At 40.0% G+C, this 22,080-nt stretch overlaps 1 protein-coding gene and 1 long non-coding RNA gene across 2 annotated transcripts in view; both read left to right on the top strand.

Annotated features, from left to right (window-relative positions):
* Nucleotides 1-21,895, top strand: part of LOC134794095 (uncharacterized) — a 304,721-nt gene extending 282,826 nt beyond the window's left edge. The window contains exons 4-16 of the mRNA XM_063765791.1: nucleotides 1,031-1,208; nucleotides 5,576-5,757; nucleotides 6,634-6,703; nucleotides 7,314-7,562; nucleotides 7,946-8,065; nucleotides 8,775-8,914; nucleotides 9,771-9,912; nucleotides 10,908-11,048; nucleotides 11,465-11,622; nucleotides 12,098-12,168; nucleotides 12,242-14,925; nucleotides 20,974-21,120; nucleotides 21,386-21,895. Coding sequence (XP_063621861.1) covers nucleotides 1,031-1,208; nucleotides 5,576-5,757; nucleotides 6,634-6,703; nucleotides 7,314-7,562; nucleotides 7,946-8,065; nucleotides 8,775-8,914; nucleotides 9,771-9,912; nucleotides 10,908-11,048; nucleotides 11,465-11,622; nucleotides 12,098-12,168; nucleotides 12,242-14,925; nucleotides 20,974-21,120; nucleotides 21,386-21,622 — 4,519 coding nt within the window. The 3' untranslated portion in view covers nucleotides 21,623-21,895. The remainder of the gene's footprint in view (nucleotides 1-1,030; nucleotides 1,209-5,575; nucleotides 5,758-6,633; nucleotides 6,704-7,313; nucleotides 7,563-7,945; nucleotides 8,066-8,774; nucleotides 8,915-9,770; nucleotides 9,913-10,907; nucleotides 11,049-11,464; nucleotides 11,623-12,097; nucleotides 12,169-12,241; nucleotides 14,926-20,973; nucleotides 21,121-21,385) is intronic.
* LOC134794103 (uncharacterized) overlaps nucleotides 1-22,080 on the top strand; it is a 207,212-nt gene that overhangs the window by 160,234 nt on the left and 24,898 nt on the right. The gene's annotated exons all lie outside the window — the stretch shown is intronic.

Consider the following 22,080-nt stretch of genomic DNA (forward strand, 5'->3'; position numbering starts at 1 on the left):
TAGAACAGCAACACTGTGTTGTTGTCAGGTTTACAAATGGCTGAAGGGAGAAGTTTTGTCGGAAATTATTTATTTGTGTTCATTTGAAAAAACGGTCAACCTTAACGCGTCACCGCCATGTTAGAGTTTTAAAAGTAAGTTGCAGTTTCACGTTATTGTTTGTAACATAAGATATACCTCATACATTGCAGATTAAGCTAATTATTTAACATTTGCAAAATCAAAGGAAATGTTTATGTAATATCGAACATGTTCCAAATTATCACGACCGTGGCCTCAAAAATCTGTCACCACCACGGACTATTGAGTCCACGTTCGTGACATACAGACACGTGGTCGTGTCATTCTTAATTCATTTGATTAATTTAGAGGCACGTGCACTTTTCAGAAATGCATTTTTATTAGCTACAGATCATTTGCTATTAGTCGGGCGGCTGCCAAAGCAAAAAAAATGTTTTTCGCTTGTATGTATGTATGATGTGTATCGAATTCTTTGTCACGCTCTACAGCCTTTATAGTTTGACGGATTTCAACGTCTGAGCTGTCATTAGGTTTATCGTAGTCATAGGAGTGACTTAGGCTATGTTAAAATAACTATATAAATCAAAATAGCCGAGTTGGCCACCATAATGCCGAAATGTCACGACTGAGGGACACTTTGTCACAACCGTGTTTATGTACTCATTTAATTTACCTTTCCTGAGGGTATTAAGCTTGACCATATGAATCAAAAAATTGCTTTTTGTATGTACTTTTGATTTATGTAATATTATGTAAAAAATAAAAACGTTTATGAAAAAAAATTTTTTTTTGGACACAATTTAAGAATCACCCATGTGCACGTGAAACGTGCAAAGTGTTACCTTTATGTACCTACATAGTTTACAATAAATAAATTACTTATTTACATGAACTATACTAGCCTCTATTAGAGATATTGTTATTCGTTACATTAGGTACCTGCATTAGAATGTTTTAGCTTTAAAGTTTTTTTAGCTATTGAGTAAACAAATAAACCATTTATTTCCAGCCATGTCAACAAGACAACAACCTACGTGTCACCCGAGGGTTGCTCCTGCGAGTCTCCGCCCGCGCCGCGTGACGTCACACTGGAAAGGGACCCGGAGTTGGGCTTCGGGTTCGTGGCGGGCTCGGAGCGGCCCGTACTTGTTCGCTTCGTCACTGACAACTCGCCCAGCGTTGGGAAGGTTAGTATATTATCATCAAAATATCGAGGACAATACGATAGGGGGCGCTACACGTTTTTTTACACATGTTGAGCTTAACGCATTCACTGCCAGGGGGCGTGGCCTAGGAACAAACTTATATGACGGTGAACGCACATGTGCGTTGGGGGCAGTGAATGTGTTAAATCTGTATTTTCCAGCAACTAGTAGCGTAAATACCGTAAAAACGAACATTATATTTAAAAAAACTTAGTACTTAAGGGGCTACCCCACGCCAATGACCTTCGATCTGAATCCCTTGGTTTTCTAATGTTTTTTTGTAGCTTATTATATTAACTCTATAAGCTGTTTTCAAGGGTCATCACGAACCGTCTCGAACACAGACTTGATGACTTCCAGCCTCCCGAACAAGCCGGTTTCCGAAAAGGCTATAGTACCATAGACCACATCCATACGCTGCGGCAAGTTATACAGAAGACCGAAGAGTATAACTTGCCATTATGCTTAGCGTTTGTGGACTATAAGAAAGCCTTCGATTCGGTGGAAACATGGGCGGTGCTTGAGTCTCTTCAGCGATGCCATATTGACTATCGGTACATCGAAGTGTTGAAGTATTTGTATAGTAACGCCACCATGTCGGTCCGAGTACAGGAGCAGAGCACGAGGGCGATTCCATTGCGAAGAGGCGTAAGGCAGGGAGACGTTATCTCTCCGAAACTGTTTACTGCCGTAATGGAAGACGCCTTCAAGCTCCTGGAATGGGAAGGACTTGGCATCAACATCAACGGCGAATACATCACTCACCTTCGGTTTGCCGACGATATCGTAGTCATGGCAAAATCGATGGAGGAACTCAGCATGCTGCTCGATGCCCACAACCGAGTTTCACAACGGGTGGGCTTGAAAATGAACATGGACAAGACGAAACTTATGTCAAATGCCAATGTTGTGCCCATCCCAGTCTCTGTTGGGAACTCGGTACTCGAAGTTGTTGACTCGTACATCTACCTAGGACAAGTAGTCCAATTAGGTAGGTCCAACTTCGAGAAAGAGGTCAACCGCCGAATCCAACTCGGTTGGGCAGCGTTCGGGAAACTACGTAATGTCTTTTCGTCCGACATACCTCAGTGCCTCAAGACGAAAGTCTTTAATCAATGTGTGTTACCAGTGATGACTTACGGCTCCGAAACGTGGTCTTTCACTATCGGCCTCATCTCAAAACTCAAAGTCGCTCAACGAGCTATGGAGAGGGCTATGCTCGGAGTTTCTCTACGTGATCGAATCAGAAATGAGGAGATCCGTAGACGAACTAAAGTCACCGACATAGCCCACCGGATTAGCAAGCTGAAGTGGCAATGGGCAGGCCACATTGCACGCAGAGAAGATGGCCGATGGGGTCGAAAAGTGCTCGAGTGGAGACCACGGACTAGCAAGCGCAGCGTAGGACGTCCACCCACAAGATGGACAGACGATCTTGTTAAGGTCGCCGGAAGACGCTGGATGCGGGTCGCTTCCAACCGGCACGTATGGAGGTCCAAGGGGGAGGCCTATGTTCAGCAGTGGACGTCTTATGGCTGAGATGATGATGATGATGATGATGATTATATTAACAGCAACGGCTTTTAGCAATATAGTATCCCATAGTTACTTCAAAGTTCATTGTCTTCGAGATATTTGGCATCAAAGTTGAACAATTTTAGGCTGAAAAACTGGTTTTCTGGCCATAACTTTTGTGTTAATTAGTTTAAAGTTAAAACCCTGGACACCTTTTTCGAGACGTCAAAGACGAACCCAAATATGTAGATTTCGTATGTGTAAGATCCTTCACTGCAAACTAGATACGAAAAAAGTGTTTTTTTAGACAATGTTTAAAAAAATCATAAAAAAAAAAGTATTGATTTCTTTCAAAATCCAGTGGACAAAACCGGAGATAAAAGATTGAAAAACCGATAACCGTTTGTCTTATAATTCTATCTGTAGTGCAAAAAAAGGAGATACGATTCAAAACTTGTCAAAAATCGATGAAAATCTCGGGTAGCCCCTTAAACACTTTTTAAGCGACAAAACAGTAATACTTCGTTGAATCGTTTGCTCTTAAGTCTATTAAAGATCTATTAAAACCTATTAAGTAACAATACCTACTGATTAGCAGACATCGAAAATTTAATGGCATCTTTGGTGCAGCAGAGTGGTGTTAACGGAATTGGTATAGATAATTCCAACTTAAATGGTAAATTAGGTTAATATTAACGTAATTAACGCTAATTAATCATTAGGGTTGAAATTGTTTATAACAATTCCGTTAACACCACTCCGCTGCACCGAAAATGCTATAAAATGTCCGATGTCTGCTGATTAGTTAGGAAACTAATTTCAAGTTTTATGCCGGAAAAACATTAAGTGTAATACTTAGTTAACTATGTATATGCTGAAATACCCACTTTACAAAGTCAATCTTCTATCCGCTTTCGTAACCAAATGTAAATCAATTCAATAAAATTGCCGATACTTGAGTGTAACTTTCTAAAAGTTAACGTTAACAATGTTGTCCTAATTAATTACATCATTGTATCGTTGGGGCCAATCAGAGTAGAAGTTACAAGGCGAACGCTAACTTTTCACCCGGGATACACACAGTTCACATTGTTTACCAGTAAAGCAGTTGTTTAACTGTGTTTGTGTTTACGACGAAGCGATACACGACGATGAGTATTAACAATGTTTACATGACCAGAAAATTACCTTTGAAGTATTTTTAGGGTTCCGTACCCAAAGGGTAAAACGGGACCCTATTACTAAGACTTCGCTGTCCGTCCGTCCGTCCGTCCGTCCGTCCGTCCGTCCGTCCGTCCGTCCGTCCGTCCGTCCGTCTGTCACCAGGCTGTATCTCACGAACCGTGATAGCTAGACAGTTGAAATTTTCACAGATGATGTATTTCTGTTGCCGCTATAACAACAAATACTAAAATCAGAATAAAATAAAGTTTTAAATGGGGCTCCCATACAACAAACGTGATTTTTGACCAAAGTTAAGCAACGTCGGGAGTGGTCAGTACTTGGATGGGTGACCGTTTTTTTTTTTTGCTTTTTTTTTCGTTTTTTTTTTTGCATTATGGTACGGAACCCTTCGTGCGCGAGTACGACTCGCACTTGCCCGGTTTTTTATAATTATTAAGTATAGACATTTTTTTTAAACATCGGTTTTAAATTGTCTGTTAGGTACTTGTGCTAGATATATACGGGTATGTAGTTTTACCTGTCATCAGGAGGTAACAACCGTAAGCGCTATTAAAATACAACGAACATCTCGTTCAAAGCATACTGTAGTTTACCATTCAATATCAGTATGTTTCACAATAGTATTAACGTAATCGTCCTAAAGCCCCTTAGGGAGTAAAAGTTATTGTACATACATAATATATCTAAGGCGTTCATTAATTCTTTATTCGATTTTTTACCCAAATCCACCATAAGCTCGAGCTCAGATTAATGAGAATCTCTCTTTTATTTCCGATAGATGTAGGGAGGGTCGAAAATTAGCAAAATTCTGACACATAAATAATGGACACCTGAGTTGAGATACTGCAAACTCTAATGTTTATAACTGTGCCGTTGCGGTGTGTAGAGTCTCAATTTCTAGGGGATTGGGTTCTTTCATCTTAAGTAATGAGTTTCTTACGTTTTATCTTTAAACTTTTTTTAAGTGATGTAAATATGAAAAGCAGGGTATATTTCTCCTTTGTTTGATGTTTTGGAAGTTTCTAACTTTTGGATAAGTACCTAATTTGCGTAAATGATTTCGTATTTTGTACAAGTTTGTATTGTAATAAATCCATATTGAAATATTTCGCAAATAAACTTTGTGTATAGATCGAGCTCGTTTCACAAAGTTATTTCCGAAATTTTTCAATATAGATTTATTAATTATATGTAGCGATATAAAGCATGTGAATCAATATAGCATGCTTTAAAAAGCTGTAATCTTTCATTTCTTTATTAAGGTCATTTGTCAAAGAACCGAAGCGATTGCAGGTAATCAGTTTTAAAGGCTGATGGAAAACAAATCAACGTAACTCTTCAGCAGTTCAGGGTGTCTAGCCAATATGCCAATCATTCGCTCCGCAGCGAACGATACGGTAATTTCTTTCTATCACTCTTCCATATTAGTGCGACAGAGACAGTTGCATGTCGATCGCTACGGAGCGTTTTAAACGGTTAGCATCTTGGCTACGCACCGAGTTTAGTTGCATCATATATATATATAATTTTTATCGTCGTCTACTACCTACCCACCCTGTGAAACTAGGTTGATTTGTGTATATTATCCTATAATACTAATGATTTACGGTGAAATAGAGAAATTTTAAATAAAATTAACACAATTCCAGTTGGAGCCGGGCGACCAGATCCTATGCGTGAACGGAGCGGACGTGTCAACAGCTGCGCGGGAGCATGTGATAGCCGCCGTACGCGCGTGCGCCGAGCGCGTCACGCTCCGCGTGTGCCAGCCGGCGCGAGCTGGCAACCCTGTGCGCCGCTCGGCTTTACTGTCACACGCTAAACGCGCCAGGTGAGACAGCTACATATTGCTGCACGTGTCTAGCGTCCGTGTAGTCCGTGTGTGTCAGCCGGCGCGAGCTGGCAACCCTGTGCGCCGCTCGGCTTTACTGTCACACGCTAAACGCGCCAGGTGAGACAGCTACATATTGCTGCACGTGTCTAGCGTCCGTGTAGTCCGTGTGTGTCAGCCGGCGCGAGCTGGCAACCCTGTGCGCCGCTCGGCTTTACTGTCACACGCTAAACGCGCCAGGTGAGACAGCTACATATTGCTGCACGTGTCTAGCGTCCGTGTAGTCCGTGTGTGTCAGCCGGCGCGAGCTGGCAACCCTGTGCGCCGCTCGGCTTTACTGTCACACGCTAAACGCGCCAGGTGAGACAGCTACATATTGCTGCACGTGTCTAGCGTCCGTGTAGTCCGTGTGTGTCAGCCGGCGCGAGCTGGCAACCCTGTGCGCCGCTCGGCTTTACTGTCACACGCTAAACGCGCCAGGTGAGACAGCTACATATTGCTGCACGTGTCTAGCGTCCGTGTAGTCCGTGCGTGTCAGCCTGTACCTATCCGACTGCGTCAGAAGAAGGGTAACCGCTAAAGTTTTTCGTGCGTGGGTATGTATGTCCGTTTCTTTGGCACGCCCGTGGCTGAACGGTTTTTGACATATGAGGTGTCGTTGAATTCGTCAGAATTGTGGTAGTGACTAGCGATATACCCTAGGCTATATAAATTTGGAAAATGGCGCCCGCATATGGTAAAAAGGGGGGAGGAGGTTCTTACCATAGCAATATGGGTATCAAATGCTAGTGAAAATACCATTTCAAAAATATATGTAGCAGTTGGGTTTTTGTTTTTTATAATTAATTCACTTATTTACACTTATACATTTTCCAGGTTGAGAGCCCGCCCTCCAAGAGTCCGGTTTGCGGATTCTGTGCAGCTAAATGGAGCCCCCATGTACCCTGTAAGTATTTGCACGAATCTGTTATTATCACAGAAAATAAAATATGAACGTAATATTTTATGAAATTCGTGTTAAAGCTCAATGTACAATACAATAAGGGCCAGTTGCACCAACCACATTTGACAGACTGATCAACGTCAGCCGGCGCCCCCCGGCGCTTTACTATGAAACTTTCCATACATAAAAAATTAGCGAACTCTTTAACGATACGAACAGTTTGGTGCAACCGACCCTAAATCAATCACTTGTTTGTTTCAATCAATCAGTTTTATGTCCTACGTAGTCTGTATTAAGGTTTATAATAAAATCCAACGTAAATGAAACGTGCGCACGTGCTCGCCCCGCGCACGGCCGGGCTCGCGCCCCAACATGGACCTTATTCCACCTGAACACGGACCACGTGCGACCCGGGACGTTCACGCTGCGCCACGGACCCGCTCACTTAGGGTCGGTTGCACCAAACTGTTCGTATCGTTAAAGAGTTCGCAAATTTTTTATGTATGGAAAGTTTCATAGTAAAGCGCCGGGGGACGCCGGCTGACGTTGATCAGTCTGTCAAATGTGGTTGGTGCAACTGGCCCTTACTAAATCGTATTCTTTTTCATTTCAGCCTTCAGCTTTCTCTCTCGGCGACCTCTGCCTTCCCCCCATGGCGAACGTCCTCAAAGTGTTCCTCGAGAACGGGCAGACCAAGTCCTTCAAATACGACACGACGACCACGGTGGCCGATGTTGTGACGAGCTTGAAGGATAAACTGTGTATAATAGCTGAAGAACACTTTAGTCTGGTGGTGGAACACGTGAAGAGTGTGAGGAGAAATAAGCTGACGCTTTTGGATCCTAAGGAGTCTTTAGCACGGGTACGTAACTTTATTTTTTAAATTTAAATAAATAAGAGCAAGTTGAGCTGGTCAGGAATGTCAGGATAATTGTTTAAATTTAGACGTGGACGATTATGAGACCTTAACAACTTGAGTGTATGCGGACCAAAGTTTATGCAGCTTGTGATCGGGTCTACACTTCGCGAAGTTCAGTATTTCGAAGATTATAATCAAGTGCTCGAATAAACTCTTGAACCAGGAGACGAGAAATTTGGCTAGCTGGAAGATGCTCGTATATTCTTTTTGAATAAAATTAAAAAGCTTTTATTTCGGACAAGATATCTATATTACAACATAAATAATTCTGCCTACGCATGTGATGGTGGGACTTGAGGGATTAAATAAATGATTACTTTCTCCAGATCGCATCCCGGCCCGGCTCACACAAGATGCGTTGTCTGTTCCGCGTGGTGTTCATGCCGACGTCGGCAGCTGAGCTCGCACAAAGAGATCTAGCAGCATTGGATTACTTATACATGCAGGTAATCATTTTATACATTTTGAGGACTGATTGATTTATACCTAAGTTCTTGTTAATTGGGGTGTCGTTGTCTGAGAATAAGCATCTTTTGCATCCAGATGCAGATGCAAAGGGCCCGCGATAGAGATATGTGGAGATGCATGGGGGAGGCCTACGCCACAGAGGCGACTACTATTATATTATAAATAATGGTTAAAGTTTAGTTTAATTGAATAATATGTAGAAGTAATTAAAAATGTTTAAGGATAAAGTAACTAAATACTAGATTGTAAGTCAAGTTATTGTAAGGTAATAGTAGAAATAAAGGCTATTTTTATTTTTATTTTTATTTTATTTTATGTCTGAGAATAAGAAAGAAAGTGAAATGAAACTGACGTATTGATGCTGGACCTTTGACCAGAATCCCGAAAATATAGGATCCTCAGTGGGACTGATCCAAATAATAATTAAGTCCCAATTACGATATACGATAGATTCCCAAGACTACAAGTCCCAAAAAAACTGGCGCCTAACTCTAACTCCCAAAGATATCAAGTATAAAAATACCCATTTTTAACACCACGAATTCCCAAATTTTTTAACACAAGGATCTATAAAAGATTCCAAGGATTGCATGATTTTATCACGTCACACGTACTTAAATGTGCCAAAAACTTTTACCTACTGACTTTTGAAATTTTAATTTTAATTATTGTAACGTATATTTCCAGTGCTGCAACGACGTGGCCCAGGAGCGATTCTCGCCTGAACTGCAGCCCGACGTTGCACTCCGACTTGCAGCGCTGCACATGCACCAGCACGCGTTAGCCAACAACCTGTCGCCGGCCAAACTCACCGTCAAAGCTGTCGAGTATGTTATTAGAAATTATGGGGAAAGAGAATCACCTGTAGGGAAAATAAACAGAGATACTTAATAGTTATTTGTTTTACAAGGGGGCAAAGTTGTTGTTTAATCGCTCGTGCTAATGATACCCGAGCAAGCGAAAGACTCCAAAATTGAACCACGAGCGTAGCCAGTGGTTCGAAAAATGGAATCTTGAGCGTTGCGAGGGTTTCAAAGCACGAGGGTTAAAAAAAATTGCCCCCGAGTGAAACACAAAATTTTTCACCACACCAACCCGAAGCATATATTAAATGTAAAATATAAAACAAAATCAAACCAAATCAAATTCAAATGAATGTTATTGAATATTTATCATCCAAAATCATCATTTAAAAGTCAATTCTACCAGCAAACATAAGAAAACAACTCAAAATTTACATTTGATTACTTTGCCTCACATGTGAATTACTGATAGCAAAGTGCAACTTTGCTATCCGTTTTTGAAGTGCAAAGTAAGCCTTCCCGAGCTGGTGTGGTGAAAACGAAATTATTTAATGTCATTTGTCAATTATTATTATTTAATGTAATTAGATGTCAAGCGGACCCCAGGCTCTCACGAGCCGTGGCAAACATGCCGGGATAACGCAAGGAAAAAGAAAAAGATTTGACAATACAAAATGAAACTAATTGTTAAGTACTTTTTGTTCAAAAACACCTAGAAGGACTTTCCTAATACCGTTTCTCTTGCCCCGAGCAAAATAAACTACGTATGTTTCTTTTAGTCAGGTGGGGACCTGACTTTATAATCAAACTTACTCACAAATTTTCGTAAGAATCGGTTGAGAAATAATTGCAATGAATTGTATGTTTTTTAACGTTTCAGGAGAGAATTCGGTCTCGAACGCTTCGTACCAAATGGTTTACTAGAAAGTATGAAGCGGAAAGAAATTAGACGTCTCATCGCACACTTCCTCAAACTCAACTCGCAGATGACGGGGAGCCAACGGCAGTTAACTCAATTACAGGTAAATAAATAAACAATGTGTAAGCTGCGGGAGGTTTCCAATAAGTACTCGAAAATTTCTGGAAACTGTTTCTAGAAAGTGAAGAAATTTTCTGAAGAGAAAATTTTGAAATGAGGAATAGTTATTTGTACAACAAGAGATCAAAGTTTGATATTTCTTCGAGTGCTTATTTTGAGTCCCGTGCTAGCGAAAGATTCTATAATAGATTCACGAGCGTAGCGTGTGAATCTAATTTAGAATCTTGAGCGTAGTAAGGGATTCAAAAGCGCACGAGATGTAAATAACTTTGATCTCGTGTAGTACACAAAATTTTTCACCCTAAGCAGTGAGAACATACCTAGAGGGACAGAGATAATAGAACCCAAGTATATCGAACTTGTATTAGACCCCGTATGTTGAAATGACATTTGACTATAAAGGTCACTTGAATGTCATTTTTTATCGAATGGATAATTAATTTTTCACCTCAGCAGCTCGAACAAGGGTACTTTGCTTCTTAAAAACAGTGAGCAAAATGCGATTTTGCTCACTGAGTCATTTTGTCTCACTCAGTGAGCAAAATGCGATTTTGCTCACTGAGTGAGACAAAATGTTTGCTCACTGTTTTTAAGAAGCAAAGTACCCTTGTTCGAGCTGCTGAGGTGAAAAATTAATTATCCATTCGAATTGTCAGAAGCAACAGAGTTCTTTCCATGTGGAAAGTTTTACGATTTGGAATTTTTTTTGTCTGCACACACCTTATTTAACCAGACAAAATCTAGGGGCATCGCTGAAAATTTGCTAGCATTTACTACTACTACGCTGCTCTTACTACTCCTATACCTAAAACAAGAAGTTTTTCACTAGAATTCCAAACACGTCTCATTGAACCTCAATGTCGTTGAGGTACCTCTTCGAGAAAAGTCTGTGTAATGGATTTTTAGGTTAGGGTTCGCAAAACGTCCAGCATACAGACTTTGCAGCAGCCGGAGTAAATCAAAAGTTTCTTATTTCAGGCGAAGCTCCACTACTTGGACATCGTAGCGGGTCTTCCAAGCTACGGCGCCAAGTGCTTCGGAAGCACCCGACCAGAACGCGTTCTTCTAGTATCACCACGCTTTGGTCTGAGCCAGATCATCTCTCGTGCTAACCCTGGGGTAAGTAACCCTTTAATAAAAGTAACAGCGAGTGCTTCTAAAGAATAACGCCAGATTGCCATACACTAACTATTATTTTTAAGTGCTTTAAATGCTAGCAGTTTGGACACGCCGTTAAGATATGCAAGCACGTGGTATTATTTTGGTTGTGTTTGGTAGGAATGACAAACAACTCGTTTTCTATTTACATTAGTATGCCACAGTGAATGCTATACCATAAATCTATATATGTTTTTGGTAGCTTACAAATGTTGATCTGCTGAGTAACCGACTTCCAATTCACTTATGTCAAGAAAACGTGCTTTGGAGAGCAACGTAGTTTTGGATCGCTCCATGGCTTTTTAAAAATATGTTAACACTATAAAATTGAACACGCATCAAGGACCCGTGTAACGAAAGTTGTTTTTATTTTCCAGCCTCAATCAATAGCTTCTCTAGAAGAAGTGGAAGGCGTCAGGGTGAAGCGCGAAGCTGGCGGCAGCGCGGACGTGGCCATCTTCCTCACGAGGGACCGAGTCGTCGCGCTGCTCATGGATGAGCGGGACGCGCTGGAGATGCCGCTGGTCATTGCTGGGTGAGTTCACATATTTACCTTACAACCGATACAAACCACGAATGGTCGTGACTACTGTCGATATATGTGTAAAATTTCAAATTGCTTCGACGCTGAATAGCTGAAATGGTTTTGGTTATGTTCAGTATTTTGACCGTTGTCGAGTTAAGTTTCTTTCAATATTAATGTTTGATGTGAAACGATTTCCGATAAAATGATTATGGCAAACGGTTAAAAAAAACTACACCATAAATATCCATTTTGTCAATTTTGTTATGGAACATATAAATTATTGACTCATCTAACTATTCGACTTGGTCATTAACACAAAAGGGAAACCTTTCATACTGTACGTCATCCTCACACGATTAGGTACTATTTTGGTACAGGAGAACTATTTATTGTTTTCTGCTTGGGTATCTGATTCAATAGATTCTCTTAAGCTCAAAGTGTGATTCGCAATCGCTTTAATTTTTATTGTTTTTTTACCTTACAGATACTACCGTCTGGCCACGGGCAAAGAACTAAACGTGGAATTGGAGAGAGAACCAATCACGGAGGACATAGGTAAATATTGTTTTAACGCTTTCTTTGGCTCAAATTATGCAAACACGTATTAATAAATACTCTACCTTTCCAGCTCCACCTTACCTCTCACAACATCATGTGGTACCAACAAAATGGAGTTACCTTCATTACGACGATCCGGTCGTACTCACGAAGAAACACTTCGCGATATTCACCATGCCACCTCCGTACCATTCCACGCCCGACCAGGCTAAAGCTAGCCTAGATACCAACATGAATTCCAGCCTGACCAACAAAAATCATAGCAACAACTCCAGTCCGTTAACAGGCTACGATTCGAGGCCAGGATTATTAGGCCATGACGTCCATTTCGAAAAATGCAAGAGAAATGATGACTTCAGACTTTTCGATCCGAACGATGCCTGTTATTTGGATGACGGCATGGGTTTTGATCTTCAAAGCGTTCTATCCATGGAACTCTTAGAGAATGCGAGCAACAACCCGAGACTTGTTGAAGCTAAAAACGAAGAAGTACTCAGACGAGTCGCCGAAATGCAAAAGTTAGTTGAGAATTCTGAACAGTATTTGACTGAGAACTGTGATGTATATATTGAAGATGCATTTAGTAATGGAATGTTGAGAGATGAACTAGTTGGTAAAGAAACGAATGTAGACCAGTTGGAAAGCGATACTGAATCAAATAATAGTAGAATGTCTGCGGCAGATGATGCGCCAGGAATTCTTAAACATAGCGATTCTTTACTACTTTTAACAGAGACTATTAACCAAGGACTTTCCGGGTTAAGTATACCTGAAGTGCAAAAAGATGATCTTACGAGGCGGCAGTCGCAAGGTCTCAGCGCTATACTTAATAACTGTGGACTCACAGACGCCTTGATAGCTTTAAACAATGATCTCTCTCATTCAGAAAGTGATAACGATTCTCTTTACACACCAACCAATAGTCCTATACGTAAGCATCAGAAAGCTACGAATAAAGTAGTGAGAACGAGCTTCGGTTTACATAGTCCTGATTCGACTCTAGACAATAGGGAGTCAAATTTAAAGGAGTATTTGAAACAGCTTAGAGAGAAGAGTAGTAAAGAGGAAGAGAAAGCTAACTTTCCTTATTATGAGGAAACTAGCGTCGATAACGACGCGGAGCTTATAGACTTAACTTTGATCCCACCCCCACAAACGCCTGACGAATTAGACTGTGCGACGCAAGTGCCTCAAATATTACCAGTCGTGCCACCGTCTTTTGCAGACGAGAAGAAAAACTCACTAGAAAACTTAAACGGAGCGCCCAAAAAGGGTGACATAGAAGAATTCATAGCTAACGTAACTGTGCAGCCCCCTACTGTAAGAGTCACTCCTGCAATTGAGCTTACACCGGAGGAAATCATGTCTTATATTATTCCTCCACCGCCGGGATCAAATTCCTCAACTTTAGATAGAGAACAAGTCAGCTACGTCAACCATAGTCAGATAATGGAAGCGAAGCAACAGAATCATAAAGATGTCAAAGCTAATGGCGAAGTAGTTAAAGGCACGCTCAGTGTCAGTGAAATAAGAAATATGTTTACCGCGAAAACTTTAAGCGATGCTAGGAATAGTCTATTATTGAAAGAGAAAAGCAAAACTCAAGCTCAAACTAAATCAGATTCGCCGAAGAGTAAAAGGAAAAGTGTTACGGAAAAAACGGCGAACGGCACAGCGCATGTGATTGAATATCCTACTGTTGAAAGGAAAGGTATGTTTTCATGTTGTAGCAAAGATAAGAATAAAAGCGATGATAGCGATGAATCAGATAAAGTAGGTCAAGTAGAGAAATCGGATTCCATGCCAGATGTTTGTGAAATCAGGCCTCCTCCGAGAAGAAAAAATGTCGATCACATTCAACCGCCTGAGAGACCTCCTAAAAATCCTCCCCCAACGGCGCCGAGACCACGATCGAATTCCTTTACATGTCCAAATAATGAGTTAACAGCTGTAGAAATCCCAAACAATCATTTCAGTACCTTAAACAACAGGAGACTAAACTATAAAGTCGTCTGTGAAATTAACGATCAAATGCAACCACCGCTCCCACCTAGATTAGAACCTAAAGTCCTCTCCCCTCCGCCTCCACTACTGCTTCCTCCAAAAAAGCCTCCTCTACCGCCCGTGCCGAGCATCGAAGTTCTCCGAATGAAGACATCACAAAAACAATCGCCGATCAGAGAACAACGGCTAGCCAGTATCGGTTCGCCGCACTTCCAAAGAAATTTAAACTCGTACAGAAATTTAGAAAATGAGAGCCGGCTAGACGACGAACAAAGCTTACGATCCACGCCAAACTATAGCTCGATGACGCTTCAAAGTCGACACGTTCGATCCAGCTCCGAAACTAAAAACACCATCTTAAAAAACAACGAGATGTCAACAGTTCTATCACTATGTTCGCCCCAAATGAATCGTCGATTCAGCAACCGGCCCGATCTTCTAAACGGAGCGGCGGGGAACGATTCAAAAACGTTCAGCCCTCCGACGGACAGGAAGTTCCGAGCGAGTCCAACTCCAAAAGTCCAGAACCACGTGAGGTTTAAAGACGATGTCGTGGATGATATCCCAACTCCTCCATCGCCTCCTTTAGTGTTTCCTGAGGCGAATGGAGTGGTCGGTGCGGAGGCGCTGCTTTTAGCGGCCGAGGCGGCGGCGGCGGGGTTGCTGTCGAGGCTGCACGCCGCCGCGCAGAGGGCGCAGCATCAACACGCACACGGGGGAGGAGAGGATATCGACGAGCTGAAGTTCCAGGTAACTATGACTACTAACTAATTTGTGTAATAAAAATTCCTTCTTTCATAACAGCAATATATTTCCTGATCACAATATTCCGTTACAGTTCAATCTCCAATCACCTCACTTCACAATCGTCCTCCCTTCACCTCTGCCCGTAACCGAATGCCCGTTAACCGCCATGCCAGTCGTCTTTTATTCTTTCTTCCAACTACCTTCTATTTACAAAGGTCAACTATCAATCACGTTACTTTTAAATTTATTAAATTATAGATTACCAATGATTATTCAACTCTTTATTTCATTAAATCTGTTTCTAATAATTAGTAATTTTAATGAATCTTACACTCGCCCATCCTGACATTGTGCATGTCCTCATGCACAGTCATACTAATCGCGTCTGTCATCTAATCTTACACTCGGCATGTCAAATCATCGGGCATTCAGTAAGAGAATTATTAATCCTTCATTACCCATTTAATACAATTTCTTTGTCTGTCTATATACATTTTTCTTATTATTTATTGAATTAATCTATATCTTCACATAATTATTTCAAATCCAATAAATCCATCTAAATATATGTTTCTATTCAATACTTATACAACAATATACAATATTTTTTATGCATCAATACATATAAAGTACATTAGTTAACATATTCGATTGCTATGTTTTTTTTTACTCATTATTTCTCGTGTTTTTGTTTTAATTCCGTTTGTTTGTTTTTTTTTTAAATGTGCTACTTACTGAATCACTCTCATGACACAAACGTGTCTCACAACAAACCATTTTTTTAATCAAATTTTACGTGTAGCACATTATTTCTCTTGTTTTTTTATTCCATTTTTATTTTTTTAATGTGCTACTTACTGAATCACTCTCATGACACAAACGTGTCTCATCACAACATAACATTCTCTATTTCCGTCTTTTTTTTCATCGTTACCATATATCCGTCCCTCCATCCATAGCAAATTACCAATTCAATAATCCAATAATCCAATAATCCAATAACTCAATAATCCAATAACTCAATAATCCAATAACTAAACTCAATAATCCAATAACTCAACTCAATAATCCAATAGTCCAATAGTCCAATAGTCCAATAATCCAATAATCCAATAACCCAATAATCCAATAACCCAATAATCCAATAATCCAATAACTCAATAATCCAATAACTCAATACTCCAATAACTCAACTCAATAATCCAATAACTCAACTCAATAATCCAATAACTCAACTCAATAATCCAATAACTCAACTCAAAAATCCAATAACTCAACTCAATAATCCAATAACTCAACTCAATAATCCAATAACTCAACTCAATAATCCAATAACTCAACTCAATAATCCAATAACTCAACTCAATAATCCAATAAACTCAACTCAATAATCCAATAACTCAACTCAATAATCCAATAACTCAACTCAATAATCCAATAACTCAACTCAATAATCCAATAACTCAACTCAATAATCCAATAACTCAACTCAATAATCCAATAACTCAACTCAATAATCCAATAACTCAACTCAATAATCCAATAATTCAACTCAATAATCCAATAAACTCAACTCAATAATCCAATAAACTGAACTCAATAATCCAATACTCTACTCAATAATCCAATAAACTCATCTCAATAATCCAATAAACTCATCTCAATAATCCAATAAACTCATCTCAATAATCCAATAAACTCATATCAATAATCCAATAAACTCATCTCAATAATCCAATAAACTCATATTAATAATCCAATAAACTCATCTCAATAATCCAATAAACTCAACTCAATAATCCAATAAACTCTACTCAATAATCCAATAAACTCAACTCAATAATCCAATAAACTCAACTCAATCATCCAATAAACTCAACTCAATCATCCATTAAACTCAACTCAATAATCCAATAAACTTGACTCAATAATCCAATAAACTCAACTCAATCATCCAATAAACTCAACTCAATCATCCAATAAACTCAACTCAATAATCCAATAAACTCAACTCAATCATCTAATAACTCGATAATCCAATAACTCTATAATCCAATAACTCTATAATCCAATAACTCTATAATCCGATAACTCTATAATCCGATAACTCTATAATCCGATAACTCTATAATCCGATAACTCTATAATCCGATAACTCTATAATCCGATAACTCTATAATCCGATAACTCTATAATCCGATAACTCTATAATCCGATAACTATAATCCGATAACTCTATAATCCGATAACTCTATAATCCGATAACTCTATAATCCGATAACTCTATAATCCGATAACTCTATAATCCGATAACTCTATATTCCGATAACTCTATAATCCGATAACTCTATAATCCGATAACTCTATAATCCGATAACTCTATAATCCGTAACTCTATAATCCGTAACTCTATAATCCGTAACTCATTAATCCGTAACTCATTAATCCGTAACTCATTAATCCGTAACTCATTAATACGTAACTCATTAATACGTAACTCATTAATACGTAACTCATTAATCCGTAACTCATTAATTAAGATAGTCCTGCAATTTTATAATTCGATAATATTATACTTATCATAATATGTAGGTATTATCATCATATCGTTATATTACTTGCCACTTAAGCGTCAGTTGCACCAACCACAATTGACGAATTGATCAACAGCAATCAGCAGAGCTTTGCTTGCTACAATAACCAAACTAAAATATTTAAAATGCAACGAACTTCTTAAAACCAAGGATACTGAAAGCGAATCAATACACGGTTATAACGAATACTTTACTAGTGTAGGCCCAACCTTGGTTATTCAATCAACACCAGCCAAAATGATCCCGCCAACATTATAAGATTTATAAGATTGAAAAAAATTCCCGTCAGTTTCTCTTATTATTCTAATAATAATTAGAAAATTGTAGATTTCCCGGATACGCGGAACTGTGCTGTAAGGCCGCACACATGTGTTAGGGTTAAAGAACAAGTCGGTAATTTTAAACAAACAACTTTACATATACTTGGATTAACTTTGTTTCTAATCTACATTAACGACTTGACTTTCTTGGATCTGACCAATGCAGACGTTGTGCTACGCAGATGACACGCCAATACTATTTCACGGTGCTTCCAGGGATGCAGTAAGCGCCTTCACAGAAAGCGGTCTAGCTTTGGTGACGAACAGGCTTCAATACAATTTGTAACTCTAAACGCAGACTAAACGAGATATGTGTGCGTGTATAAAACAGCTGCTTCCGCCTCGTGGTCTCTAAATGTGTCAAAAGTCATGACCTACCAGACGTCATGTAATTGTAAAACAATAGAAAAACTTCGTCTATAAAGTACTTAGGTGTTATTCTGGATGAGCAGACTGACAACCGACAGAGGAAGATGAGAAACTCACTTTACAGCGTACATTCAAACCACAGTTAAATAGTGTCAGGAAATAACCTAACACTCATTTAAATATCTTCGAACTGTCATGGATATACCACAGCGCAAATCAACCTATATTGCCCTAGCTCAACCCATTATTACGTAGGTAGGTACTAATATCGGTGTAAAGCGTATAGCGCATCGATCATTATTGTTTTTTTTTGTTTTTTTTTTTTTATATACTAAATTATGAACAAATACTGAAGAAACGTAACTTAGTCTTTCCTTTACCAGCGTTAACGTCACATTTTGCCAAAAGAGGAAACAACCAAGATCAAAACTTATAAATTAGGCTAACGAGCCCCATACAACTAACTTGAGCGAACTACAGGACACCACAGCATTGCCTGGACAACGATTCCACCCCCATAATCTGTGAACCCGTACCTCGAGACAACTTTCGTCAATACAAATAACTTTAAGGTACTGTACCAAAATATTCGCAGTGGCATAAGCATGTCAGGAATTATGCAAAATTGAACCATATAACTTTGAAATAAAGTTCAAAATCAGGTGGGAAATATATTCCCTCTGCCTTAGCAATAAACGACATCTATTAAAATCTACAACTGAAGACGACAAAGATATGCAAGCCATCCGTTCCTGTCCTGTGCGGCTTCCACGTGAAAGCGATCCTGGCCGTGTTGTCCTTCCGTGTTGATCTTCGAAGCCACCTCTCATTGCCTCGGCCGTGTCTGCCGCTGCTGCGGCTTCGCCGGTTGCGACTCCTGCTGTTGTTCCTCGGGGACTGGCGGCGGTTGCGACTTCGGCTTCGACATTCTTGTCCATCATCAGATTTCGATTTTCGGCCACGCTCAGGAGTTTTCAAGCGCCGCCTGGATGTTTTTTCCTCATGGTCCATAGTCTGGAACTCGAAAACAACACCAGCAATGGAAGAGTTCTAAATCTTTGGATTGTTAATAGTAGACAAATATAAATTGTTCTTATTAAGCTAAATTCAACTGTTTTATTTATTTATTTAATTTACGTTACTGCTTCCGGGGTAGAATGCGGGACGTTTAAAACAGATCTTAAATCCAAAACAGATCCGTATCCCGGTACGGATCCGGAACACAGGCTTTTCGAGACGAGAAAATTCTAGAACTGGTACAGAAACGGAATCTAGAACAAATTCGGGATCCGGCACTGATCCGATACCAATCCGGTACGCATCCGGTTCAGATCCGGCACGAATCCGGCAAATTATATACATGCGGTATGAATCCGGCACAGATCCGGTAGCAATCCGGCACATCCTGTACCAATCCGGCACCAGTCCGGGACGGATCCGGTACGAATCCGGCATGGATCCGGAACTCATCCGGCACAAATCAGGTATGCATCCGGCACGGTTCCAGTATCCGGCACGGACCCAAATCCAGGAACGCGAGATGGATCCGATATTCGAAACGGGATCCGGAATACGAAACGGGCCGAGCCAAGATGCCAATCGCTTACGCTCCGTAGCGATCGGAACGCAACTGTCACTGTCGCGCTAATATGGAAGAGTGATATAGAGACATAATGCTTTTCGTTGTCGAAGCAACAGCGATTGTAACTCCGGCTAGGTCGGCGGGTCGGTAGCTACCAGTAAAAGTATCATTCCTACTTATTTACAGTCTGAGTAGTTTATAATTTCGAAAACACTTAACCCCGCTATATAATACTGACGTATTGATAAGTAATATATTGAAAATATGGTAAAAGTTGTAACCAAATAAGCGGTACATACATAGACTAAAAGAATCCGATCTACACCTGTAAATAATCATAAAGGTATCCGAACTATTCAAAATAAAACGGTGTTCCAAAGGTTTCACGCTATCCGCGATGTAATTAATGCTTTAATTATAGTATGGATAGGCATTACAGCAAACACTAAAAAAACCTAACTATTGGTCTTGAAGAGAAAACTTGCAGTATAATGCTCTCGAGTGAACGACTAGGCCGAAATGGGTTTACCCAATTATTTTGTTCTTGATAAAATTAACGGTGTCTTTGTTTCTAAGCGCCCGTTAAACATAAACTTCCTAACATAGGAAATACGAAATGATAATTAATTTCAACTAAACAACAAGCAATATAAGTGTACTGACTTGTAGGTACTTACCACTTCTGATCTGTAATAAAAAATCCTTCTTTCATAACAGCAATATATTTCCTGATCACAATATTCCGTTACAGTTCAATCTCCAATCACCTCACTTCACAATCGTCCTCCCTTCACCTCTGCCCGTAACCGAATGCCCGTTAACCGCCATGCCAGTCGTCTTTATTCTTTCTTCCAACTACCTTCTATTTACAAAGGTCAACTATCAATCACGTTACTTTTAAATTTATTAAATTATAGATTACAAATGATTATTCAACTCTTTATTTCATTAAATCTGTTTCTAATAATTAGTAATTTTAATGAATCTTACATTTGTTAATGCGTAACTTCATGAACTAGCAAATTTATCGATAATTCATTAATGGAATGCCGCTCGATAATTTAAAATGTGATCATGTTCTTCCATTATTTAAATTTCACTCGGCTAGGTCCCAAGATTTGGTAAATTTACATTAATTATAAAAATGTACAGCTGTCAAAGTACCCGAATGTTTGTGTATTTTTAGCGAGCACGAAGTGAACTGACTTCCTGCGCCGTGACGCTGGTGGGGGCGTCGAGGACGCTGGTCGGCGCCCTCGGCGGCTCCGGGCCCGTGGCCCCGGCGCTAGCGGACTGCCTCACGCCTTTGCGGAGATTAGCAGACCTGGCACAGGTATGTATCATTGAAGGATAGGTGCAATTAAAAGCAGTGAAATAGTATGAAAAATAAAAATATCAGTCTTAAAAAAAAGATTAACGAGACGTCTCGAAAAAAAATATAAAGGAATCCTTCACTAAACACATCTCGTAAGATCGGTGAAATCTACCTAAATCATAACCGAAAAAAATGAAATAAATAAATTTCTTCCAGAGTTTTATCATGATACTGTTCGCTTTTACGGTACTGAACGTGTTTAATACCTTCTTCATTGCCCCAGGCTCTTGGCAGACACACGTCATCCCCGCTCCAGACCCGCAACCTGATCCTGCGCGTGCACGACGTGACGGCCGCCTTCAAAGACCTCGCCGGGGCCGAGATGGCGCACATAATACGCGACCACAACGCCAAGACGGAACACAACTCCACTTTGGAAGGACAGCTCGCGCTCCGAGCGGAGTGTTTGGCGAACGTGCTGGCGACACTGCTTAGGAGTTTGAGAGTTTTTTCGCCGTGACAAAATGAAAAATAAGGAGTGTATTCATTGTCTTTATTATCACGCGATGCTAGTATTATTGGAACGTAAATGAGACATTTTATTTAAGATCGTACACTGTTTTTCCATATTTGGGAATTTTTATGTTACATTTTCTAAGCATCACGAGCGTTTTTGATCCTATTATGAGACAAACAGTGTCCCAATATTTCCATACATTTTTCGATCGTTCCTCCATTCTGTTACCTTTATATAAAGTCTATGAAAAATGCAGGGGCGTATTTACCCTAGAGCCATCCGGGCCATAGCCCGTGGCGCCAATCCGCCAGGGGCGGCATATGGGCCGTATGGCGCCCCTGGCGAATTGCATTTTGTTTTTCTTCCTGGACTTCTGGGGCGGCGAAACATATTGGCCCGGGGCAAAAAAATTCAGAAATGGCAACGCAAAAAAAAAAATTGCAACATATTGTTTTTCTTAT

Source organism: Cydia splendana, chromosome 10, assembly GCF_910591565.1.
Source record: "Cydia splendana chromosome 10, ilCydSple1.2, whole genome shotgun sequence".
NCBI classification, from domain to species: domain Eukaryota; kingdom Metazoa; phylum Arthropoda; class Insecta; order Lepidoptera; family Tortricidae; genus Cydia; species Cydia splendana.